The sequence below is a fragment of the Podarcis vaucheri genome (assembly GCF_965113315.1).
Source record: "Podarcis vaucheri genome assembly, chromosome: 7".
Lineage (NCBI taxonomy): Eukaryota > Metazoa > Chordata > Lepidosauria > Squamata > Lacertidae > Podarcis > Podarcis vaucheri.
The window spans coordinates 71,841,954-71,865,269 of record NC_138765.1 but is presented as its reverse complement, the minus strand read 5'-3'; the positions used below and the strand labels follow the sequence as shown (position 1 = coordinate 71,865,269).

At 48.8% G+C, this 23,316-nt stretch overlaps 1 protein-coding gene across 1 annotated transcript; it reads right to left on the bottom strand.

The window, feature by feature from the left end:
- Positions 1 to 1,619: 1,619 nt before the first annotated feature.
- LOC309536155 (coiled-coil domain-containing protein 27-like) lies at positions 1,620 to 23,175 on the bottom strand. The gene is made up of 13 exons (XM_082230084.1): positions 23,151 to 23,175; positions 22,712 to 22,812; positions 21,707 to 21,928; positions 21,409 to 21,535; positions 14,463 to 14,594; positions 13,873 to 14,018; positions 12,473 to 12,622; positions 11,163 to 11,393; positions 9,764 to 9,959; positions 6,403 to 6,533; positions 4,654 to 4,731; positions 3,452 to 3,664; positions 1,620 to 2,088 (listed from the first exon to the last, which is right to left on the bottom strand). The coding sequence occupies exons 3-13, from the start codon at positions 21,878 to 21,880 to the stop codon at positions 1,735 to 1,737; spliced, it is 1,932 nt and encodes a 643-aa protein (XP_082086210.1). The 5' UTR covers positions 21,881 to 21,928; positions 22,712 to 22,812; positions 23,151 to 23,175; the 3' UTR covers positions 1,620 to 1,734.
- Between the last annotated feature and the right edge of the window lie 141 nt (positions 23,176 to 23,316).

Sequence of the window (23,316 nt, the reverse complement as noted above, 5' to 3'; positions counted from 1 at the left end):
GCACCCTGTTCACGTGGGGCAAAGGGGAGGCCCCAGGCAGGCTTGAGCTGATCGTGGACCCTAAAACAGGTGCAGGAAGACTTCCGGCTAACTGGATCTATTCCAGGGATGGGTAATCTCAGACCCAAGACACAGCGCCCCTCCTTCCCCAGGCCTCTCTGTATGGCCCTTGGGACTCTTTCTGGGCCATACCCAGGCACACCAAATTCGTATCTGCCCCCAAATCCCAGGAGAAATTAAAACATCACTCATTTCCTAGGTCCCAGCTGTGCTAAACGTTTAAAGCAGTATTATATCATTTAAAACAATCACAGTTTCTCTCCCCAAGAATCCAGGGAAATGCAGTTTTTTAAAAAAAGGTATTTATTAAAATTTATTAATAATTTTATTATTTAATATAATTTATTTTCAAAACAACAAAGGAAATGTAGTTTGTTCAGAGGTGGGGACAGCCGTCTACATTAATGCTTGGATGCTGTGCGCCATTTTGATTCAAGGTGGCAGAACGAAACATCACTTTGGCGTGACTTTTCCTGTTTTCTGGGATAGGTTTGGCCACCTCTCGAGATACCATTGCCAACCTTGGGATGAAGGTTTCTAAGATGAGGCATGCATTGATGTTTGAACTCCAGGTGCCATTTTGAATTAAGATAGCGTACTGAAACATTTTGGGTGTGACTTCACCCATTTTTTGGCATGAGTTCATACCGCCTGAGTTCATACCGCCTCCTGAGATATTGCCACCAAACTTTGCATGAGGGTTCCCAAGTGGGGTGGCAGTGGTTTTTGTTGATGTTTGGATCTGGGCACCAATTAAGAATCCGGAAGGCTGAAATGTGTGTTTCTTGTCATGGAATAGAGCAAATGTGCATTTATTTGTGCCTTACTGAACACAGATAATGACCTGGCCTCCTATTGATATTTATTCCATCAATGTCAAGGGTGGGACCCAACGTTAGTCCTACTCAATAGCAGACTCACTGAAATTAATGGATATGACTAACAGATCCATTCGTTTCAGTGGGTCTGCTCCGATTAGAATTTAACTGGATAGAACCCTATAAATATATCTCATCTGAACAGTTACTCCTGAGCAATTTTTACACTTGCGTCAGATTGATGCAGAGTTAAAACTTACAGAATTTCTTGCCACAAGGTTATGCCATGAATGCAGACTGCTATATATTTTGGAAAGTTGCTTGTCTGTTCATTTAGCCACCTCTTAAGGTACTGTCACAAATTTGGCACGATGGTTCCTGAGATCAAGGAGCAAGTTTTCTTCCATGTCTGGATACAGCCAGACACCTTTGGAATCACAATGGAGGACTGAACCCTGCACTGATTTCAACCACTGATTTAAAAACTGCACTGATTTTTGTGTGTGTGTGTCTTAGAATTCCTGCACAACACGAGGTACGAGGCCCCTAGCAATAAAATTAAAATAAATAACGTGGTTTTGGAAGTAGTTGCTACTGCTGAGTCTTCAAGCTATATTGTGACGATATGACATGACTGCTTCGGTGGGAATGCAAATTATTAGCAACTTACACCACTAGTAGGAGCAGGTTTCTTGCAGAATAAGAGGAAGCGGCAAGTGAGTCAGAGAGAAAAACTAAACATTACGTGCAATCATTTAATTGGAGTCAGGAAAAGGAATTATAAAAGATGACCAAGAATGGATCAAGCCCCAGTTAGGAAAGAAGGTGAAGAGGAGAGACTTTAGCTTTCAAATCTCTATCTGCTGGAACTCTTTTTCTTAGAGGTAGTGATTGGAGGGAGCGATTCGGCGGCGCCCAGAGCTGGGACTTTCACCCCGTTCTGTTTCAGCAACTGGTAAAAGTCTAGACGGTCTGTTATTATTTTCTGGAAGACAGATCCACAGAGGAGCTTTCTGTTAGAAATGGAGGCAGCTATTCCATCCCCCCATCCCGATTCTGCATTGCAGCCACAGTGACAATCTGACTTCCACATGGTTACTTTTACCTGTAAGGACTCTAAAACTTCATCGTCTGTGATTTCGGTCTGGGGAGACTTGGTGCCAGGGGTGCTGTAAGATGCCTGGATGATTCTGCTCCGAAACCTTTCAAACTTTCAGTGAAAAGAAGGGCGGAGGAATGAAGTGGACAGTGCCTTAGTTCAAAAATTAGAGAATGTCATTCCTTAGAATCAAAGCTAATGCAGTGAGGCAGAGGTCTCTCCCAGGCAACCAGTCTATATTCGTCCTGACACACGTGCACAAAGATTCTGAGTAGGACCATTGCTTATTCTGATTTCTTTGGGAGAAGGTTGAATGACATTGCACCAAGCAGTCCTTATCGCTCACTTTCCAGTGGATATCCCTGTCACTTTCCTTACAGCAAAAGGTCTGGTTTTTCCACGGAAGTGGGTTTATTGCACAAGAACACCAATCCACCTGAGTTGCACAATCTGGATTTCCCTGCACGTGACTGAATCGCACCCCTGAAACAGGGACATTCTGGAAGCGGCCAGGATTCTTGGTTACTCATTTGCAAGAGCCATGTTTCATGCCATTTTCAAATTTTTGATTTGTTTCCATATTTCAAAGAGCACTAGAAACTTCAATTCAGATTTTTATCCATTTAAAATAGCACGGCTTACCCCAAGGAACTCTGGGAAGCAGAAGAGGGGCAAATGGGGTACAGCACCACAATAAGCAGCTCACCCCCACCTGCCTGCCTTCTTGCTTACATCCAGCCCTGTGGATGGCCCTGGCTGTCCAATTCCTTCTCCTTAGCCCTAGCGTTGCCCTTGTGTTGCAGAAAGGAGGATGCAGTCAAAACTAGATCTGCCTCTGCTTGTCACTGGCAGTGGCTGCAGCTGTCACTGGCTCTGGTGCCACGTACTGCCTCTCCAATGGGCACCAACCACCAGACTCTGGGAGCTGCTGTTTTGCAGACCGACAGAATTCAGTTCTGTTCCTGAGGTACTAGTGAAAATACTTTGGGCCTGTGTGTAGACATAAACGTACATTCATAACATTACATGCACATATGCATGTAAGCATGCAAGCATGCATTAAACAGAGAAGGTCTTGGGTTCAATCCCTGGCAGGTTGCACTGGGCACAAAACTCCTGGAGAGCCTCTGCCAGTCAACGTAAACCAGGGTTTCCCAAACTTGGGTCTCCAGCTGTTTTTGGACTACAGCTCCCATCATCCCTAGCTAGAAGGACCAGTGGTCAGAGATGATGGGAACTGTAGTCCCAAAACAGCTGGAGACCCAAGTTTGGGAAGCCCTGGTGTAGACAATACTCAGCTAGATGGACCAACAGCCTTTGTTTTAACTGAGTTTAGTAGCATATTTTTGCACTGCTGTGGTGAAGGGTCGATAAGAAATGCAAATGGTAATAACGGTAATAACAAGGACATAATAGCAATAACAGGGGTGGTAGTAGTGGTTGAAGAAGCCCTGCGATCTGTGGAGAAGATTACCCTGGCACTGATGCTCTCCAGAGTGACTCTGGTTCGCAGCTCTGCCCGCTGCAAGATCTCCAGCTGCCTCTGCAGGTCGTTCTGCTGGCTCAGCTGGTTCCCAACATGGTGCTGATTCAGTAACAGCTCGGCCTGGAACTGGCTGACTTTGCTCTGCAAATCATCAATCATCTGGCTCTTGTCAGTTAGTTTGGATTCCAGATCAGCGAGGTCCTGCGTGGCAGGAGAGGAGAAAGATAGAACTGGTAACTAAGAGTAAGGATGGAGGTTTTGATTTGGTCTGCTTTCTAATGGGAAACTACGTAATTTGCAGTTCCCAGACTAATAAACAAACCGAAACGCAGCTATCCTTTGAAAATCCACACTGCGCCGAATTTTTCTCCAGCCAAACACTGTGCGCAACAATAATTGAAATGTGAGAGGAGAGTGCAAAATGGCTGCTGTGGGGGCACGGCATATCAGAAGCTTGGGCCAATCATTATCTCTCAGTCTAACCTACCTCAAAGGTAGGATAAAAGTGGAGAGAGGGAGACACGTATACAGCACCTTGGGCTCCTTGGAGGACAAGTGGGATAGAAATGTAGTAATTAATAAAGCAAAAAACAAAACAGAATAATGGCTTGAATGTAAGAGAGGCTGAGGCTGTAGAAACAAGAATGGCGTACAAAAAGACAGTCTCTATTGCAGGTGCCTTAGGAGTTACAGGCAAGCACACTGGTGCCCATGGGCACCACATTGGAGACCCACAATAAGAACTTAGGAACCTGCTTTGTGGATTCAGTTTGCATTTAGTGGCAAAGCCACCTGATTTGCACTTTCTGCAACAAGAAATGAACTGAAGCACAGTCCAGCCACTGAAATTCACACTTCCCCAAATTTTCCAGTGCAGTTCCCCAGACAGGTAAGGTGTGGGGGGAAATGCATACGCTAGGGTGCAGCGCACCTGCAAATGCATATATATGGGGAAATATAATTTTAAAATGCCTCAAATTAGAGGAAAATGCATGCAACAATGGGCATATTAGGAGAAATTCAAACGGAAATGCTGAGGAAGTTCATGAGGACTCCCCGCCACCCCCGACACACACAAAAAATGCAAACTGATGTGGAAATGTGGAGAAGCGAAGTTTAAGACTGGAAAAAATGAGAGAAACCAAAACTGAGATATTCGCCCTCCCTTCTGGCAGGGAGCAGCAACTCACCTGCCTGAGATTGTAATTCTCTCTCTCGATGGAGCCCATCATTTCTTCGTGCTTCCTCTCCTCTCTCAAGTTGCTAAACTAAAATAAAAAGGCAAGCATGATAAAGGGCTCCATTTAGTATGTTCACGGCCCGGTGGAAATCCCAGCTGGAAGGTACAGCCCGTAAGAATACAGGAAGCTTCCTTAGACTCAGCCAGAGCACAGCTGCATCTAACTCAGTATTGCCTTGATTACTTAAACTGCAGAATTCGCTCCCACAGGAGGTAGCGATGGCTGCCAACCAATTATTTAGGGTTAGACCAATTCATGGAGAAGGCTGTCCATGGATCCTAGCCACAATGGCCATGCTCTGCCTCCGTAGTTGGGAGGCAGGAATGCTACTGGAACACCAGTTGCTGGGAACCACAGGAGGGAAGGAGTGCTCTTGTGATTTTGGCCCCTGGGAGAACAGGATGCTGGACAAAATGGACCACCGGCCTGAGGCAAGAGCAGGGCCCTTGGTACGTCCTTATGTCTACTCCCATCTGCCAGCAGCTCTGCAGGATCTCGGGCTGGGGACCTTTCCAGCACTGCCTGGAGATGCTGGGGATTGAACCCGGGAGAATTCTGCTTGCAAAGCGGATGCTCTACCACTAAGCCATGGCAACTTCCTCCAAGTGCCACGTGAACCTCCAGCCAGCCACAGACCTGCCATCTCACCATAAGGCCATGAAGATCTTAGCAGCAAACCTGCTAGAAAGATGTAGAGGGGCCAATCCATTCTCTCAGCCCTCTCAGGGACCTAGGAAGTTATCTTATGCTGAGTCAGACTACTGGTCCAACTAGCTCAGGATTGGCTGCATGAATGCCAGTGGCTGTCCAGGGTTTCAGAGAGGAGGCTGTTCCAAATCCTTATCTGGAGATAGCGGGGATTGAACTGGATACCTTCTCTTTCTCCAGTTAATTTTTATCTATTTTTACAAATCCATAATGAATTAAACAACTTTAAAACAGTGGTACCTCGGGTTACAGATGCTTCAGGTTACAGACTCTGCTAACTCAGAAATAGTACCTCAGGTTAAGAACTTTGCTTCAGGATAGGAACAGAAATTGCGCAGCAGCAGTGGGAGGCCCCATTAGCTAAAGTGGTACCTCAGGTTAAGAACAGTTTCAGGTTAAGAACTGACCTCCAGAACGAATTAAGTTCATAACCCGAGGTATCACTGTACAACTTTTTTAAAAATAAATAAATAATGGCTTCCCAGATGTACCAATAATTAACCCTTATTGCTGCTTATATTTCATAATTATCTCTAATTCACAATTTCCCCTTTTGTACTTGTCCATTCATTTGTCAATTCCTGCTTGTACACTGGTTAACATTTCCAGTGTTATGAAGTGAGGATTGCTCATCCGTTTATCAATCCACATTAACCCATTAATTATTATTTCTGAAACAAAACCTTCATTTCCCTCCATCTGTGTATATAAAAAACTTAATCATTCCCACTCCGTAGTTGCTTTCCATTCGATTCTTAATTTGTAACAAATTCACATCAAATTAATTTGAATTCCCTACATCTTTAAAAGTGTCCTGGAGTGGAGACCTTCCTTACAGAAAGCAGGTGCTCAACCACTGAGAAACGACCCCTTCCTCACCATCTCATGCATTCAGCTATTTAAGAGCACGCCTTAAAAAATTAAAAGAATTCTCAGCCTTCCCCGCAATCCAAACCCAGAAGAACTGTGTAAACCCCCCAATCAACATACTTTATTAGACATGGCTTCCAGCTGAGCTCCCCGCTCCCTCAGCTCCTTCTGCAATGATTCTCGCTCTGCGTGAGCTTTCCTGAGCTGGGATGCCTCAAAGGATAGCTGCCTTTGCAAGGAAGATAACGCGCCTAGGGAATCAAAAGAAAAGCCCGTGAATGTGATCGAGGCCACCCAGTATGGATCGCCAGAAACTCTCCACTAGCATGAACCCTCTGAATTAACAAGAGAGGGACCTGCAAACCAATGTTGCTGTTTTGTTTTTGCCTTCTTGCAGGCATGCTCTCGTCCAATGGACAACCAATCCCAATCCCAGGAAACTCCATTCCATTCCCTGTGCCTACAATGTGAGGTTGCCTCCAGAAGGGGTGACTCTTGGTTCCCCAAGGAAAATATTAGCCAACCCATTTCCATATATATATATATATATATATATATATATATATATATATGCTTTCGTAGATTTTCACGGGTACAGGAATGCAGGTTTTGGTGTCTTCGGGTGTATTCCCGTGTAAGAGTTGGGGTGTCTGGGCGACGTTTCGACGAGGTCTCACTCGTCATCTTCAGGCTGGTGCTTTCGGCTTCTTGTTACTGGAACAGAGCAGGATCTTAGTGTTTGAGTTCCTATAAATACTGTTGAGGGGGTGTGGTGTATAGCCTCCAACGTTCTGGGCAGAGAGGAAGTTCCTAGATTAGTGTGCCTTTTCTTCTTTTGTTCCTTAATTACTTGAGGGATATCTTGAGTGATTTCATGAGTGATATTCTGAATACCACTTAGGTGGGTCATTAAGTGTGGATTAGTTGCTAAAGCTTTCGTGTCTTGACCTCTTGAGCTTGTGAAGAGTTTTTCGAAGATGGCTGTGCTGCATTTAGTTGTGCTCTGGCTTGGCTTCGTGTATAGGGGCGAGCTGTGGTTTTGTGCCCTGTGCCAGCCAGATCTGTGTAGGGATTGCAGGGGGGTGCAGCATCCGGAGGTGCCACTATAGTTTGGCTACTGGATGGAGTTTGTAATTTATCTGTGGAGAGGGTCTGGGTTTGGGTCTGGTGTGGTTGATTGGTGACGGCGTTCTGTGTGCCTCTGGTTCTGGTGTCGGTTTTTGTGGGGAGGGCTAATTTCCAGATGTCTGGCAGGCGGGACGTGTCGTCACGCTTGTTCATGTTGTGAGGGTGTTTCTCTATCTCGATGGCTTCCATGATTATTCTCTTGTGGTGATGTTCCATGTTAAAGAGCAATTTGGAATCTGCAAAATTAATTTCGTGTCCTGTTTCTTTCATGTGTTGGAAAAGAGAGGAAGTTTTTTCTTCTTTTTTGACGGCATTCTTGTGTTCTGCGATACGTGCATTTATTCGTCTGTTTGTTTGTCCAATGTACGTGGCTGGGCAGACTTTGCAGGGTATTTCATAGACCCCTTGGTTTTCCAACTGGATTTTGTCTTTGGGGTTTCTGAGGATATTGGCTATTTTTTGGTTGGTGCAGAAGGCTGTTTTGATATTGTGTTTATGGAGGATTTTGCTAATTTTATCTGTAGTGCCCTTGATATAAGGAAGGAGGGCCATGCCATTGTTTTCTTCTGTGTCTTGGTTTTTGGGGGGTGTTTCTTTTTGGATTAGCTTGGTAACCCTGTTTTGCTGGTATCCATTGGCGATTAACACATTAGAGAGATTCTGTAACTCAGTTGTCAAGTGGTCTTTGTCAGCCAGGCGTTTGGTTCTGGAGATGAGAGTCTTGGCTACGGAGTTTATTTGTGCAGGGTGGTGGTGTGATTGTGCATGTAAGTAGCGGTTGGTGTGTGTTTTTTTCCGGTAGATAGTGTGTCCTAGGGAGCCATCAGGTTTTTTGTAGATTAGGACGTCAAGGAAGGGGAGTTGGTTGTTGTCTTCTATTTCCACCCCAAAATACAATTCACTATGGAAATAGAAGACAACAACCAACTCCCCTTCCTTGACGTCCTAATCTACAAAAAACCTGATGGCTCCCTAGGACACACTATCTACCGGAAAAAAACACACACCAACCGCTACTTACATGCACAATCACACCACCACCCTGCACAAATAAACTCCGTAGCCAAGACTCTCATCTCCAGAACCAAACGCCTGGCTGACAAAGACCACTTGACAACTGAGTTACAGAATCTCTCTAATGTGTTAATCGCCAATGGATACCAGCAAAACAGGGTTACCAAGCTAATCCAAAAAGAAACACCCCCCAAAAACCAAGACACAGAAGAAAACAATGGCATGGCCCTCCTTCCTTATATCAAGGGCACTACAGATAAAATTAGCAAAATCCTCCCTAAACACAATATCAAAACAGCCTTCTGCACCAACCAAAAAATAGCCAATATCCTCAGAAACCCCAAAGACAAAATCCAGTTGGAAAACCAAGGGGTCTATGAAATACCCTGCAAAGTCTGCCCAGCCACGTACATTGGACAAACAAACAGACGAATAAATGCACGTATCGCAGAACACAAGAATGCCGTCAAAAAAGAAGAAAAAACTTCCTCTCTTTTCCAACACATGAAAGAAACAGGACACGAAATTAATTTTGCAGATTCCAAATTGCTCTTTAACATGGAACATCACCACAAGAGAATAATCATGGAAGCCATCGAGATAGAGAAACACCCTCACAACATGAACAAGCGTGACGACACGTCCCGCCTGCCAGACATCTGGAAATTAGCCCTCCCCACAAAAACCGACACCAGAACCAGAGGCACACAGAACGCCGTCACCAATCAACCACACCAGACCCAAACCCAGACCCTCTCCACAGATAAATTACAAACTCCATCCAGTAGCCAAACTATAGTGGCACCTCCGGATGCTGCACCCCCCTGCAATCCCTACACAGATCTGGCTGGCACAGGGCACAAAACCACAGCTCGCCCCTATACACGAAGCCAAGCCAGAGCACAACTAAATGCAGCACAGCCATCTTCGAAAAACTCTTCACAAGCTCAAGAGGTCAAGACACGAAAGCTTTAGCAACTAATCCACACTTAATGACCCACCTAAGTGGTATTCAGAATATCACTCATGAAATCACTCAAGATATCCCTCAAGTAATTAAGGAACAAAAGAAGAAAAGGCACACTAATCTAGGAACTTCCTCTCTGCCCAGAACGTTGGAGGCTATACACCACACCCCCTCAACAGTATTTATAGGAACTCAAACACTAAGATCCTGCTCTGTTCCAGTAACAAGAAGCCGAAAGCACCAGCCTGAAGATGACGAGTGAGACCTCGTCGAAACGTCGCCCAGACACCCCAACTCTTACACGGGAATACACCCGAAGACACCAAAACCTGCATATATATATATATAACCATCTCAGCTTTCCAAAGTTACCCTTGGCCATGTCATAATCGAATTTCACTTTCTGCAGCTCGTCGTACAGCTTGTCGTTCATCCTCTGGAACTCGAGAAGCTTGCTAAAAAGGAGCTCCTCTTCCGATTCTTCCGTATTCACTTCTTTGTAAGACCCACTTTCCACACGCATCTCTTCCTCGCCCTCCAAGCGTACCTTTTCCTGTATTTCAGAGTACTGTGCAGAGAGAGCGCAAAGAAAGACTGGGATGCCATAGTAAGGGCATGGGAGAAAGCCAATTTCGTTCGCGTTTTAACAGGAAACTACCCAATCCGTACTTCTCAAAGCAACACGTGAGCTGGAACACAATTAGCCTTTGAAATCTGCACTTCTCCAAATTTTGTACTGCGGCTCTCCAAGCAAGAAAAGCATGCAAAATATGCACACCCTAAGGAGAAGATTTGTATAGAAATGTATACCTTACTGAAAGCAGCATTCAAAATGCATTATAGTAGGGGAAACTGCATTCCCCCCCCCCAAAAAAAGGGTATATTAGGAGAAATCCACACTAAAATACTGGTGAATTCTCATGAGAATTTAGGGGTTGTTGGGGTTTTTTTTTTCTTCTTCAAAAGTGCAAATTGCTGTAGAAATGTGCAGAACCAAATGTACAACTGGAAAATGAGGAAACTGGCCTCTGCTAGGTTCCTCTACTCAAACATTTCCCCTTCTTCCTCCATTTTCCCTGCCTGGATTAGACCTTTTACTCACCAACGAGGCAGAACTTTAGGGCACAGGTCCTGGGACCCCACAGAGTGAGCAGATGGGCCCCCATTAAACGCAGCACCAGGTCGGACCACATTTGGAAGTAAGGAAAGTGATGAGGATGACTTAGGCACATAAAACCTTTCTTAAACCAAGCCAGAAGCTTGCTCCACTTTGTTCAGCATTGTCTACATGGACTGGCAGCACCTCAAGAGGGTGACCTGGAGACACTGGGGATTGAACCTTCTAAAGGAGTAGGGTCCTTAAGACCAGAGTCTAAAACCACCTAACTTCACCACTGCTGACTCTGACCCTGATAAGGAGGGTGCCAGCCAGGTCAGTTTGGACACTAGAGAATGAGGTCTTGCTGTGGCCTGGGGGAAAGGCAGGATAGCAAGGGAAAGGGACTCCCAAGGGCCAGGTAGGCAATCGTGGGGGCCACAACTGAACCACAGGTCAAAGGGTGCCCATCTTTAGCTTGGGGAGGGGGCAGGGTTCTGCCCAGCCCCATAGACATTCTGTACTTCTGGAAATCTTTGTGTGTTCCCCATACCTGTAGAAACTTTTCCTCTTTTGTGTGGACGGTGCTGTTTCGGCTCTATGGACACCAGAGCTTGGGAAACGAATTTGCTACAAGTGTAGAAAAATTTCTCCCCGACTGGCCTTTGGGCTCACCTCTTTCTCCAGCTGCTCCAGTTCATTCTGATCCTTCAGCAGCGTCTTGCTAAGGAGAGCCATCTTGGAACCCACCTGTTTATCTGTCTGGGCCAGCTCCCATTTCAACCGCTCCAATTCCTGCCGAAATTCTTCCGGGATGCTCTTCTGCTTCATAAGGACCGGCAGAGAGACACCTCGCCTGCGCAGGTTTGGGTCACTCACTTGCACCGTAGGTTTTTCTTCCGGTTCCTTTTAAGGAGAGGGATAAAAGATTCAGAAGGCGATGAAGCTGGAAACTGAGGGCGCAGTAACTTGGGGAAATGCTGCTAGAACTTGCAAGGTTATCTCAGAACTGTTGTAGGAAATACTGGGCACAGAGGATGCAAAGCATAGGAAGCATAGGGACTCTGCCTGCCATTGACTCTGGCTGTGCCTGCCACTGGCTTTGGCGCCACCTACTGTTGGCCTCCAGGCCTACCAATCCCTATAGGCACCAGCCACCACTGAGGGCGAATCCACCAAGCATATCTCCAAGCATTTGCCATTAGCACAGAGGCTGTGCATTCACTTGCCCTGCTCTCCCTTTAGTTGGATTGCAAAGTAAGAGCCCCTGGCACATATAGAGGCTTACAGAATTACACACAGACAGCCAATGTAGTGTCGTGTGGTTCGGGATCCTTCTTTTCATAGAACTGCAGAGTTGCAAGGGACCTCGTGAGTCATCTAGTCCAACCCTCCGCAATGCAGGAATCAGAGAATCATAGAATTGTAGGGTTGGAAGGGACCATGGGGATTATCCAGTCCAACACCCTGCAATGAGGTAGCTGCCAGTGGTCTCCCATGGCTCGTATCCACTAGGAGCCTCTCTGTGTTCAGTGCCTTGGATCCCATTTTTGTGGCGCTCCCTTCCGGTTGAGGTCAGGCAGGCCTGTTGAATGTCCAGTGCTTCCTGAATTTTTTCTTTTCCAAAGATTATCTCAGCAGGTTGTTCAAGTGAACGCTGATTTCATAGTTTTAACTCACATTTAGTCTTACTGTATAGCGGTTAAGCGACATGCAAATTGTTGAAATGAAAATTTAAAAAACAGTGGTTCATGTGCCAAACTAGGACCCGGGAGACCCGGGTTCAGATCCCCACTTGGGTGTGAAGCCTGCTAGTTAACCTTGAGCTAGCCTCAGCCTCTCAGCTTAACCTACCACGCAGGGCTGTTGTGAGAGTAAAATGTGGAGCAGGGGAGAACCACGTATGCGCCAATCTCACCTCCTTAGAGGAAAAGCAGGACAGAAAGGCAGTAAATGAATAAACAGATAAGAAGGACTGGGCCAACCTTCTGGGCGGGTCTCTCCACTGGGGCGATCTCACCCCCCTGCTGGGCCTGGTCCAGCTGCATCTGCATCACTTCCAGCTCCTCCCGGAGGACTGAGATCACGGCATCCTTCCGGACGAGTTCCGCTTCCATCTTTTGCAAAGTTGTATCCTGGGGGGGCGACGGGTGAGATATGGGAACAGCCAGGCTGAGACCTCAAAGACACTTCCTACAGTTGCATGACATGGGTGCCCCACCAGGGCAATAAACACTTTGTCCATTTACATGGCAAGGGTGGGGAACCTCAGGTTACAGGGCAAATGCAGCCGCCCAGGCTGCTCTTCCTGGCCCTTGCAGCACTCCTCGGCCATTCCCCCTTACTGGCCCTAGTCTCTGCCCTCCTTGAGAGTTTCTGCCTGGCTGGAAGGTGCTCCAGAGCTCGGCTCATGCCTCTTACTTGCCTTGGCAGAGTATGGAGAAATGGATGCTTCTGTATAGAAGCCCTGCTGGAATGTAGGCTGCTGTGCAAAGGGAAAGAGCTGCCCCCGCTGCCCTGCCTACTCTTCACCTCCGGCTGTGCCCCCTGCTGGCATGCGGGCCCCGCAGAAGGCTCTCCACAAGGGAATGTGGCCTCGAGCTGAAAACAGGTGCCCTGGACTGTTATATGGGGTAGGGAGGGAAGACAGCCATGTTCAGATACAAGGAAGACTACTGATGTAGCCCAATATTTTTTACTCTGACAGGCAGACAATCTCCAGGAGCCAGAGATCTTTCCATCAGCTGTATGTTCCCAAGCCCCAATTCATCATGCCGACTTGGGTCTATAAAGGCCCGTGTAGTTCAGGACCCCTCTATCTTTCAGAGTGCTTCTCCTGGTGTTGAACCTACTCAGATCCACTGACCTGCACCAGAAGGCCCACTTTCGCGTGCCTCCCTGGAAGGACACGTAGTGGAAATTGTAGAACTGTATATGCTTTGATAAATAGCCTACACATGGTATAAAAAACTCTAACTACAGAAGGATAGCTCTATTACTCTGGCTGTATTAATGTTTGTCTGATGGAGAGCAGGCTCCAATATGGCAGGCATGCTTTCCGCCTGAGAACGGGCTTAGTTTCCATGCACCTGTAAAACTAAGGTGAGGGCATGGCTCTATATAAGCCTGCGTAATTCATAGGCTTGCAATTTCCACTTTTGCGTTCTCCCCAGAGGCTGCTGCTGTGACCAAGTAAAGTTGCCTTAAACATCACAACAGTGTGGTTATACTGAAGCACTCCACTACAGGCATGAGTCCCCCCATGCTCAGCATCCAGGGTACCAGGATGGGCCTGGCCAGTGCCAGTGCTTTCCAGTAAGCCTTGCACGGCCCAGTTCCCTGCTCCCTTTCCTCTGCCAAGCTGCTTTGACAGTTACATCCTTACCTTTTCCTGCAGCAGACTGACGTACCATGGGATTCTGCTTCCTTTGCGGGTTTGGCTTTTCAGGTAGACGTCGCCTGTGAAGCCCTCGGTGAAACTTTTCCACTTAGGCAACCTAGACATGCTCTGAGTAGATGAGGCTGGACAATCTGTGCGCGCAATGGCAACGGAGTGGAGGAGAGAAAGGCACCGTCAAGGTAGTGCTATGGATCATCTCCGACGCTAGTCCTGAATCTGCTGGGATGCGACTGAAACCCACACGGGTCTAGCAGTCATCTGGAAGCACCCAGGGTGCCATGGGCAATAGTGGAGCCCTTTAACGATACATTTAATACATTGCCATTATAAAAAGAAGGCTGTCCTGGGATGTACCGCATCGGAAGGCTAGAAATTGTCCAGCTCAGTTGCCTGAAAAGAGGCGAGTTATAGCAGCTGAAACGAAAGCACTGCACTTTTGTTTAAACATAGCAAAAGCTGCCTGCCCCACACCCCTTTCTGCATAGTCCTGAGATGTAAACTCCAGTTTGCAGCAGGAAGGGGAGGGGAGGGGAGGGATCTGTGTGGGAACCAGCAAGTCAGACAAAGGCACTCACATCTGAGGCAGCTCTTTGACTCAAAGATACCTGGTCTCTGAAGTATCAAGTTCCATTCTTCCAAGGAGAGCTGGGAGGACAGACCTATGGTGCTGATGTTGCAAGGCAGGTGGCCTTTGGTTATCTCATTCCCTGCAAGGAGAAGGGGGAGGAGGAGGAGGAGGAAGGAGACGGTTACATGGGTCTTTCACACACACAGTGCATGGAAATCGCCAATAATGGAGGCACCACTTTTTCAGTTTAGACAGCATGCAGCATGCAGCAAAACAAAACCTTCAGCTCTCAGCAGGTTGTTGGATGATCACAACTCCCCTCTTCCCTGACCACTGGCCATGATAGTTGAGGCTGGTGGGAACTGAAGTCCAGCAACATCCTGGAGGACCACTGGTTCTCATGCCCACCCGAAGAGACATTTTGGGCGTGAGAAGATTATGGAAGAGGGGCAGGTTAGGGTTACAACAGCACTTAGCAAGCTCAGGAGTCGGTTATCTGGAATGTACGTATCAGGGGATGATTAGCTGCTTGTGCTTAAAATAGTGCCCCTTCAGAGTTTGTGCGACCCCACAAACCTCTGTGTGTGACAGAGCTCCTCAGACATGTCTGCTCTAGTCACTTGTAGAGTCCGACAGTGGCTGTCTGCGGAAGCGCTTCCAGCAAAGAAGTTCCTTAACGGAAACGCGTCTCCTGGACTCACGACGTGACAGCTTCCGGCGAAGCATAGGTCTCCCTGCAGTTGCTTCTGACACCTCCCCGCTATTTTCGCTCGAAGTGTCTCTCACCCCTTTCTCTCCCCTGCTGCTTCCTGCCTGGGCTGCTGCGTCTCTCTCAGCATTACTGAGATCCTCCTCCAGAGACCCCGCGCTCCCCCTGCTGGTCCCTGCTTTGGCTGTTGACTCTCTCCCAGTCTCTGGGAGCCCTACCACTTCCCTTTCCTCCGATGTCAGTTCCCTGACATCCACCTCCCCTCCAGGGCCCCCCTCTCCCCCGCCCCTACTCTCTCCTCTGGGCGGTGAGGAGCTGAAACCCCTAAAAGAATCCTCTTCATCTTCCGACGTCTCGAACATTTCCCTCCATCGGTCTTCGTTCCGACTCGCTGAATCCTCCTCCACCTCGGAATCAGCGAACCCCTCCAACTCTTCTTCTTCGTCGGTGGTGGCGAAGTATTCCCTCCGGAACCTCGCCACTGGCTGAGGTTTCCGAGGGAATCTCTGATGAAAAGTTTCAATCAAAACCTCGTCATCTACATCCTCTGCCCTGACCCAGGTGTTTTCCGACTCCGGCTCCCCTTCCCACATTACCAAATACTCTACTTGCTCTCCCCTCCACCTGGAATCGAGAATCTCCGCTACATGGTAGCTGTGTTCTTTTTCCTCCATAGCTGGTCCCCTATTGACCCTCCCCTCTCTGTCCCCTATATACGGTGACAGCAATGATCTGTGGAACACTGGGTGCAACTTCATGTGGTTCGGTAACCGGAGTCTGAAAGCCACTGGGTTGACCTGTTGCGTGACTTCAAATGGGCCCAGCCTTTTGGGTCTTAACTTCTTACAACCTCCTTTAAATGGTAACCCTTGGGTGGACAACCACACCTGGTCCCCCACCCTAATGCTTTCTCCTTCCCTTCTGGTTTTGTCTGCCTGCCTCTTATATTCCTCCTTCGCCCTGTTTAAATTAAGTTGGAGCTGGCGATGGATCGCTTCCATTTCTTCAACGAACTGTTCTGCGGCTGGAACGCTCCAGTTCTCCCCCTCCCCCCCTGGGAAGGCTCGGGGATGACACCCGTGATTGGCCAAAAAAGGGCTCATTCCCGTGGACACGTTCTCCGCATTGTTATAGGCAAATTCTGCCAACGCCAGCTTCTCCACCCAATCATTCTCTCTGTCATTCACATAACACCTCAAATATTGCTGGAGGACACCATTAGCTCTTTCCGCCTGCCCGTTGGTTTCTGGATGGCGGGCAGTGGAAAAATTCACCTCTACATGCAATAAGCTCATGAGCTTCCTCCAGAACCTGGAAGTAAATTGTTTCCCTCGGTCCGAAACCACCCTCAAGGGGGCACCATGCAATCTAAACACATTTTCCACAAACAATTTAGCGGTTTCTTCTGCTGTGACCGCATGTGAGCAGGCTATAAAGTGGGCCATCTTGGTTAACAGGTCTACCACAACCATAATGGCTGTCTTCCCTTTGGACCTGGGCAGATCAGTCATAAAATCTATTGCCACTGCCTCCCATGGTCTTTCCGGCGTGGGTAGTGGTTCTAATAAACCTGCCGGTGCCCGCCTCTCCCCCTTGGCTCGTTGACATCGGTCACACCCTCTCACATACTCCCTCACATCTTCCCTGACCTTGGGCCACCAGAATTCCCTGGTAACCAGCCACATGGTTTTGTGTTGCCCAAAATGCCCTGCTGTGGGGCTATCGTGCAGTTGCTTGAGTACCTTTTCCCTCAATTCTCCTTCAGGTACGTATAACGCTCCCTTGTAGTACAACGCCCCGTTTCTCTCCTCAAAACCCCCGGGTTTGTCTCCCTCCCTCCTGAGACCCCTGAGTTTGTCCTGGGCATATTCATCCTGCACCGTTCCCTCTATCAGTTCCCTTAGCCCCACCAATGCCGCCCCACACACCCAGCGGTCCTCGGGAATGACATGGGTCTCTTCGGGTGCACCCTCTCCCTCCAAATATTCAGGTTTGCGTGAGAGAGCGTCCGCCCTAACGTTCTCCGGGCCTGGTACGTAACAAATCTCAAAGTTAAATTTGGAGAACTCCTGGGCCCATCTCAACTGCCGTTGGTTGAGCACTCGCGCAGTTCTCCAATACTCTAGATTCTTATGGTCCGTGCGCACTTGCACCTTCTGTTGTGCACCAATTAGTAGGTGCCTCCATCTCCGGAAGGCCTCATAAATCGCAAGAAGTTCCCGGTCGTACACCGTGTAGTTTCTCTCAGATTTGTTCAGCTTTCGCGAAAAGAAGGCACACGGTCGCCACTCGGACCCCTCCTTCCCCGGCTGCAGAAGAAGCACCGCCCCTATGGCTCTGTCAGAAGCGTCTGTTTCGACCCTCAGCTTTTTTTGTAAATCCACATGTAGAAGTTGTTCGTCAGAGGCGAAGGCCTTTTTCAGTTCCTCAAACGCTCGCTCCGCCTCCCCCGTCCAAACAAACTTCTTTTTGCTGCTGAGACAGTCCGTGATGGGCGCCGTCAGGTGAGCGAAGTTTCGGATGAACTTACGATAAAAGTTTCCAAACCCTAGGAACCTCTGCACATCCTTCTTAGTCTTGGGTGTTTTCCATTCCAGCACCGCTTGAACCTTGCCGGGGTCCATGGCCAACCCCTTGTCTGACAAGCGGTACCCCAGGAATTCCACCTCCTTGGTATGAAACTGACACTTCTCCAGTTTCACCCACAGTCTGTTGGCTTGCAGCCTGCTCAACACTTCTCTGACGTCTCTCACATGTTGCTCCTCATTCTCCGAATACACCAACACGTCATCTAAGAAGGCCACGCAATTCTTGTAGAGCAAAGGCCCCAGTACATGGTTCATAAAGGCTTGAAAACACGCGGAGCCTGCTTGTAATCCAAAAGGCATAACGAGATATTCAAATGCCCCCAAAGGGGTGAACATGGTGGTCTTCCATTCATCCCCTTTCCTTATACGTATCAGGTTGTACGCCCCCCTTAGGTCCAGCTTTGTAAAAATCTTTCCTTTTCGCACCCTGGTCAAAATATCATCAATCCTGGGCATAGGAAAAGCCACCGGCTCTGTCACTGCATTTAGGGCCCGAAAGTCACATACCAGCCTCGGCTTGTCCGTGTTTTTTTTATCCACAAAAAACACTGGGCTACCCCCCGCTGCCTTGGACTCTCTGATGAAGCCTCTCTTCAGGTTCTTGTCAATGAACGCTCGCAACTCCTGCATCTCCCTGTCTGACATGGCATACAACCTGCCTACAGGAAGCTGTGCTCCAGGGAGTAAATTGATCTGGCAATCAAAGGGCCTATGCGGGGGTAGTTGGTCAGCTTCCTTCTCGCTGAACACGTCGCTGAGATCAGCATACTGTGATGGCACCTTCCCCTTCTCCATCACTTCCGTCCCTGCTAGGGTGGCTTGGGCCCCTGCTGACCCCTTTTCCCCCCTGCAGTGTTCTAAGCAATGTGCGGAACCGAAGGAAACCACTCTTTGATGCCAGCCCACCAGCGGATCATGTAGGGCTAGCCAGCTCATTCCCAAAATAATGGGAGCGCCTCCCAAGGTGGCCACATTAAACGCTATCAGTTCTGTGTGCCTTGCCACCCTCATTATCATTGGGATGGTCTGCAAGCTGACGCCTCCTCCCAACAGTTCTCTGCCATCGATCGTGGTCACCTGCAGGGGGTTGCTTAAGGGGATAGTCTGTATCTGGTGTTCAGCAGCAAACTCCTTGCTCATGAAATTGCAGGAGCTGCCTGAGTCCAACAGCGCCTTTATTTTTAGGGGGTGTCCATTTTGCAACTCTAGCGACACTTCAATCACTAGAGCAGGTCGAGGAGCTTCTGGCACTGGCACTTGGGGAAGGGGCACTTTCACTGCTCTTTGGCCTGGCTGCAGTGCCCTGCTGGCAACCAGGCGTTGGCTTTTACCTGCTCCGTTTCTCCCTGCTCTTCCCCCTCAACAGTTCCCACCATCCCTTGCCATTCCTTCCTCTGGGGGCAGACTCTGGCAAAGTGGCCTGGCTGTTGGCAGAGATAGCATTTCCGGGGTCCCTTTCCCTCCTTCTTCGCCCCCTCACTGGGCTTTGAAACTGCGCGCGCGCGGGCTGTTCCGATTTCCATCGGCTCTGCCGGCGGGAAAGCTGGCTCAGGAATGTCTGGAATGCGTAACTCCTTCCAACGTTCCCCTCTCCCTTCCCGCCTCTCCAAGGCTCTTGCCTCCTGGCGCGCTCCAATGGTCAGCGCAGATTTGGTCAGCTGATCCATAGACACCGCCCTGGGGCTCCTGGCCAGCTCGTCTTTCACAGCTGGAGAAAGACCTTCTTCAAATAGCATCTGAATGGGTGCTGCCGATAAATCCCACCCCAATCTGTGAATCAGCATGGTAAATTCAGTCCAGTACTCACGGACAGATCTGCTTCCCTGCTTGCAAGCCATTAGCTGTCTGCGCACTACCCCCTCCTCAATATCGCTGGAGAACATGATATCCATTGCACGAAAGAATTTCATAGTGTCCTTCAGGATATCGTTGTGCGTTGCCATCAGGGGTCGAACCCAATCTCGCGCCCCCTTCTCAAGATGCCCAATTACGAAAGCAACTCGGGATTCCTCATCAGGGAACTCATCAAACTGCACATTCAGGGCATATTGCATTTCAGTCCTAAAGGCATGGTAATCCTTGGGGTCCCCCCCAAACTTCTGCACTAATCCTGGTACCTTTCTGGGGAACTGAGTGGTTCTCCCCTTCTTGTCTGCATCTTGAGCCCTCCTCTCCTCGAGCCTCGCCGTCTGCAGCGCAAGTTGGACCTCCAATGCTCGGTATCTGTCTTCCAAGCTTGGACCAGCTCCACCCCCTGCGGCTCCGGCTCCTGCTGGGTCGCTCATGATGCCTTCTCCTGCACAGGCAGCGTACAGAGACTGTCGGACTGCTATCAGGGGATGATTAGCTGCTTGTGCTTAAAATAGTGCCCCTTCAGAGTTTGTGCGACCCCACAAACCTCTGTGTGTGACAGAGCTCCTCAGACATGTCTGCTCTAGTCACTTGTAGAGTCCGACAGTGGCTGTCTGCGGAAGCGCTTCCAGCAAAGAAGTTCCTTAACGGAAACGCGTCTCCTGGACTCACGACGTGACAGCTTCCGGCGAAGCATAGGTCTCCCTGCAGTTGCTTCTGACACCTCCCCGCTATTTTCGCTCGAAGTGTCTCTCACCCCTTTCTCTCCCCTGCTGCTTCCTGCCTGGGCTGCTGCGTCTCTCTCAGCATTACTGAGATCCTCCTCCAGAGACCCCGCGCTCCCCCTGCTGGTCCCTGCTTTGGCTGTTGACTCTCTCCCAGTCTCTGGGAGCCCTACCACTTCCCTTTCCTCCGATGTCAGTTCCCTGACAGTACGTCAACATCCTGACAGTTCAAGTAAGATTTTCTTGAGTTCAGTTAGGATGCCTTCTTGACTGATGATGGATGGAAAGGTGCTCATTAAAGTACTTTGATGACTGCTTGCTCCTAGCTACTGCACACATCTCACCTGCTTGAGTGCAGCCCCCAGAGCAGGGTGGGGAACCTTTTTCATCCCAAGGGCCACATTTCCTTTTCAGCAACCTTCTGGGGGGCCACATGCTAGTGGTGGGTGAGGCCAGAGGCAAAACTGGGTGGAGCAATAAATTTAAACTTTTGCGGTAGATTAGTCTCTATAGACACCCCCACACCTCTCTCTATCCTTCCTGTGTGTTGACGAGGGTGGAGTGTAGGACTAGGGCAGAGTTTCCCAAACTTGGGCCTCCAACGGTTTTTAGACTACAATTCCCATCGTCCTTGACCACTGGTCCTGCTAGCTAGGGAAAGGAAAGGAGATGTTAGCAGAGTACAATGATGCATCTCAGCCAGACAAAAGCACACATGCAGGTACACAGCAGGGGTGTGGGCTGTGAACAGGATGTAGCCTGGAGAGAGTCCCAAAGGCCCAAAAGAGAGGCTTGAAGGGCCATCTTTGGTGCTGGGCTGAGGTTCCCCATCTCTGCACCACAGAAAAACACAGCCCATTGCTCCACCTAACTCAGGGATGGGGAACCTGCTGCCTTCCGTATGTTGTTGGACTCCCAGCTCCGACCACTACTTACCATTGGCCATGCTGGCTGGGGGCTGATGGGAGTTGCAGCCCAGCAGTGCCTGGATGGAGAACCATAGGTTGGGGAAAGCTGTCTTCCAGCCCACTACACCACCCTGGTCTCCCACAGAGACTGCCTCTTCCTCTTGAGCCTTACCAAGGTCAGATGTTGAAGTAGCTTTGTGGCTGTACCTGGGGCACCCAGGGCGCATGAGGAAGGATTTCCACAGTTCCTCCTCGGGCATGTAGGGAGACCTTGTAGGGCTCGCCAGCTGTTCCTTAGCCTGGGGAAGGAGAGGAATTGAGGGTGCAAAGGAGACGAAAAAGGAGGCACCACATCGGCAACCTCTGCTGTTCACGGCATCATGCACTGAGCAGGCAGGGCTGGACTAAATGATGTCCAGGGCCCTTTCAAATTCCTGCTAGGATTCTGCTCGTATCAAGGCTTTGCCTACCTGCTTCTCATAGTACTCCCTCACTGCTTGGCCTGCTTTGCTGGAGATGGTTTTGCCGCTGGATGGAGGAGTCCACACCGGATTGTTCTGCTGCCGCTGCTGCCGCTGCTTCCCTTTGCTCATTTCCTGCAGCACTGTGAAGCTCTTCCTCATCAAGGTGTCGCGTTCCTCCATGAGGGCAGCGGCTCAGGTGCTCCCGTTGCAACAAAGGGGTAAAGAGCCCTGCAAAGTTGAAAAGCCCGTTATGAGAAAAAGAGACCTTCTTATTGTCAGATGGGGTATATAGGACTGAACAAAGACTGTGAGCCTATGCACACTGTGTCTGTGGATAGACCCCCCCACACACACACACGCCTACTGAACATGAGTGGGACATACTTATGACTGAGACGAGCTTGGCTGCTGGATCAGGCCAATGGCTAATCCAACCTGGACCACGCGCTTGTCATCTGAGGCCCTTCTCTACATCCCCCATCCCAGAGAAGTTTGGAGGGTGACAAGAGCCGGGCCTTTTCTGTGGTGGCTCCCCGATTGTGGAACACTCTCCCCAGAGCCATCATTACATGTCTTTAGGCACCAGACAAATACATTATTCTTTACCCAGGCCTTTAGCCACTAAATAACCTCTAGCCTGTGGACAGTGTGTTGGAGAGGACTGTGATGATGACTATTGCCTAATTAGGCTGTCTGTACGTATGCTTTTTATGTTTTTTATCATGGATGTTCTGTAATGTGTTTTTAATGTTGGACATAGCCCTGGGATCTTTTGATAGCTGGCGATATAAAAATTGAATTCATAATAATAAAAGTCCAAAGTCCTGTCTTTGGAGTGGCCAACCAGAAACCCCTGGGAAGCCTGTCAGCAGGACCTGAGTGAAGATATACTCTCTCCCAGCAAAAGGTATTCAAGAGGTCTACTGCCTTCGACAGCAGAGCACAGCTGTCTAGTAGCCACAGGTAACCTTATCCTCCACAAATAACATCACTACCACTCTTAAAGCTTACCTTTGAGTAAATGCAGTTAGGAACGTGGCATAAAGCAATCTATTTCAGGGCCGCAAGGTTTAGTGGCTAGATGAACCAATCAAATGTTTTTGTCGATCCGTCTGGAAAGACAAATTATAAAATGGTGGGGCTGAGTCAACAAGGAGAGACCCACATTTCTTTCCTTTTCCGGCTGTTTTCGATGTGCTCGTATGTTCTAACAACTGGAAAAGAAGTGGGGGGGGGGGGAGAGAAGATTACAGACAGCCTGTCCTAACATGCGACAGCACACAATTTTAAGTGTGGGTGGTTAAATTTTAAGTTCAGCGTATATACCACACTATCTCTATACTTTTTTTTAAGCACCTATATCAAGGTTTGATGATGTGCATATTTATTTAAATTCATCAATTAATCCATTAAAAAGAAGTCAATTTAATATGTTTGGGGTGCTTTAAACCTCGCAGTGGGTTGGACCCTGGGAAAACCTTCCAACGACGATTCTATGAAGGCTACCAGCGCACGCATGCGCATCGGAAGCCGGCAAGCGCAACGAAGGCGGGGCCAAAAGGGAGAGGCGGGGCCTGTTCTCTTATTCTCTCTCCGGCCGTTGTGCTGAAGCTTCT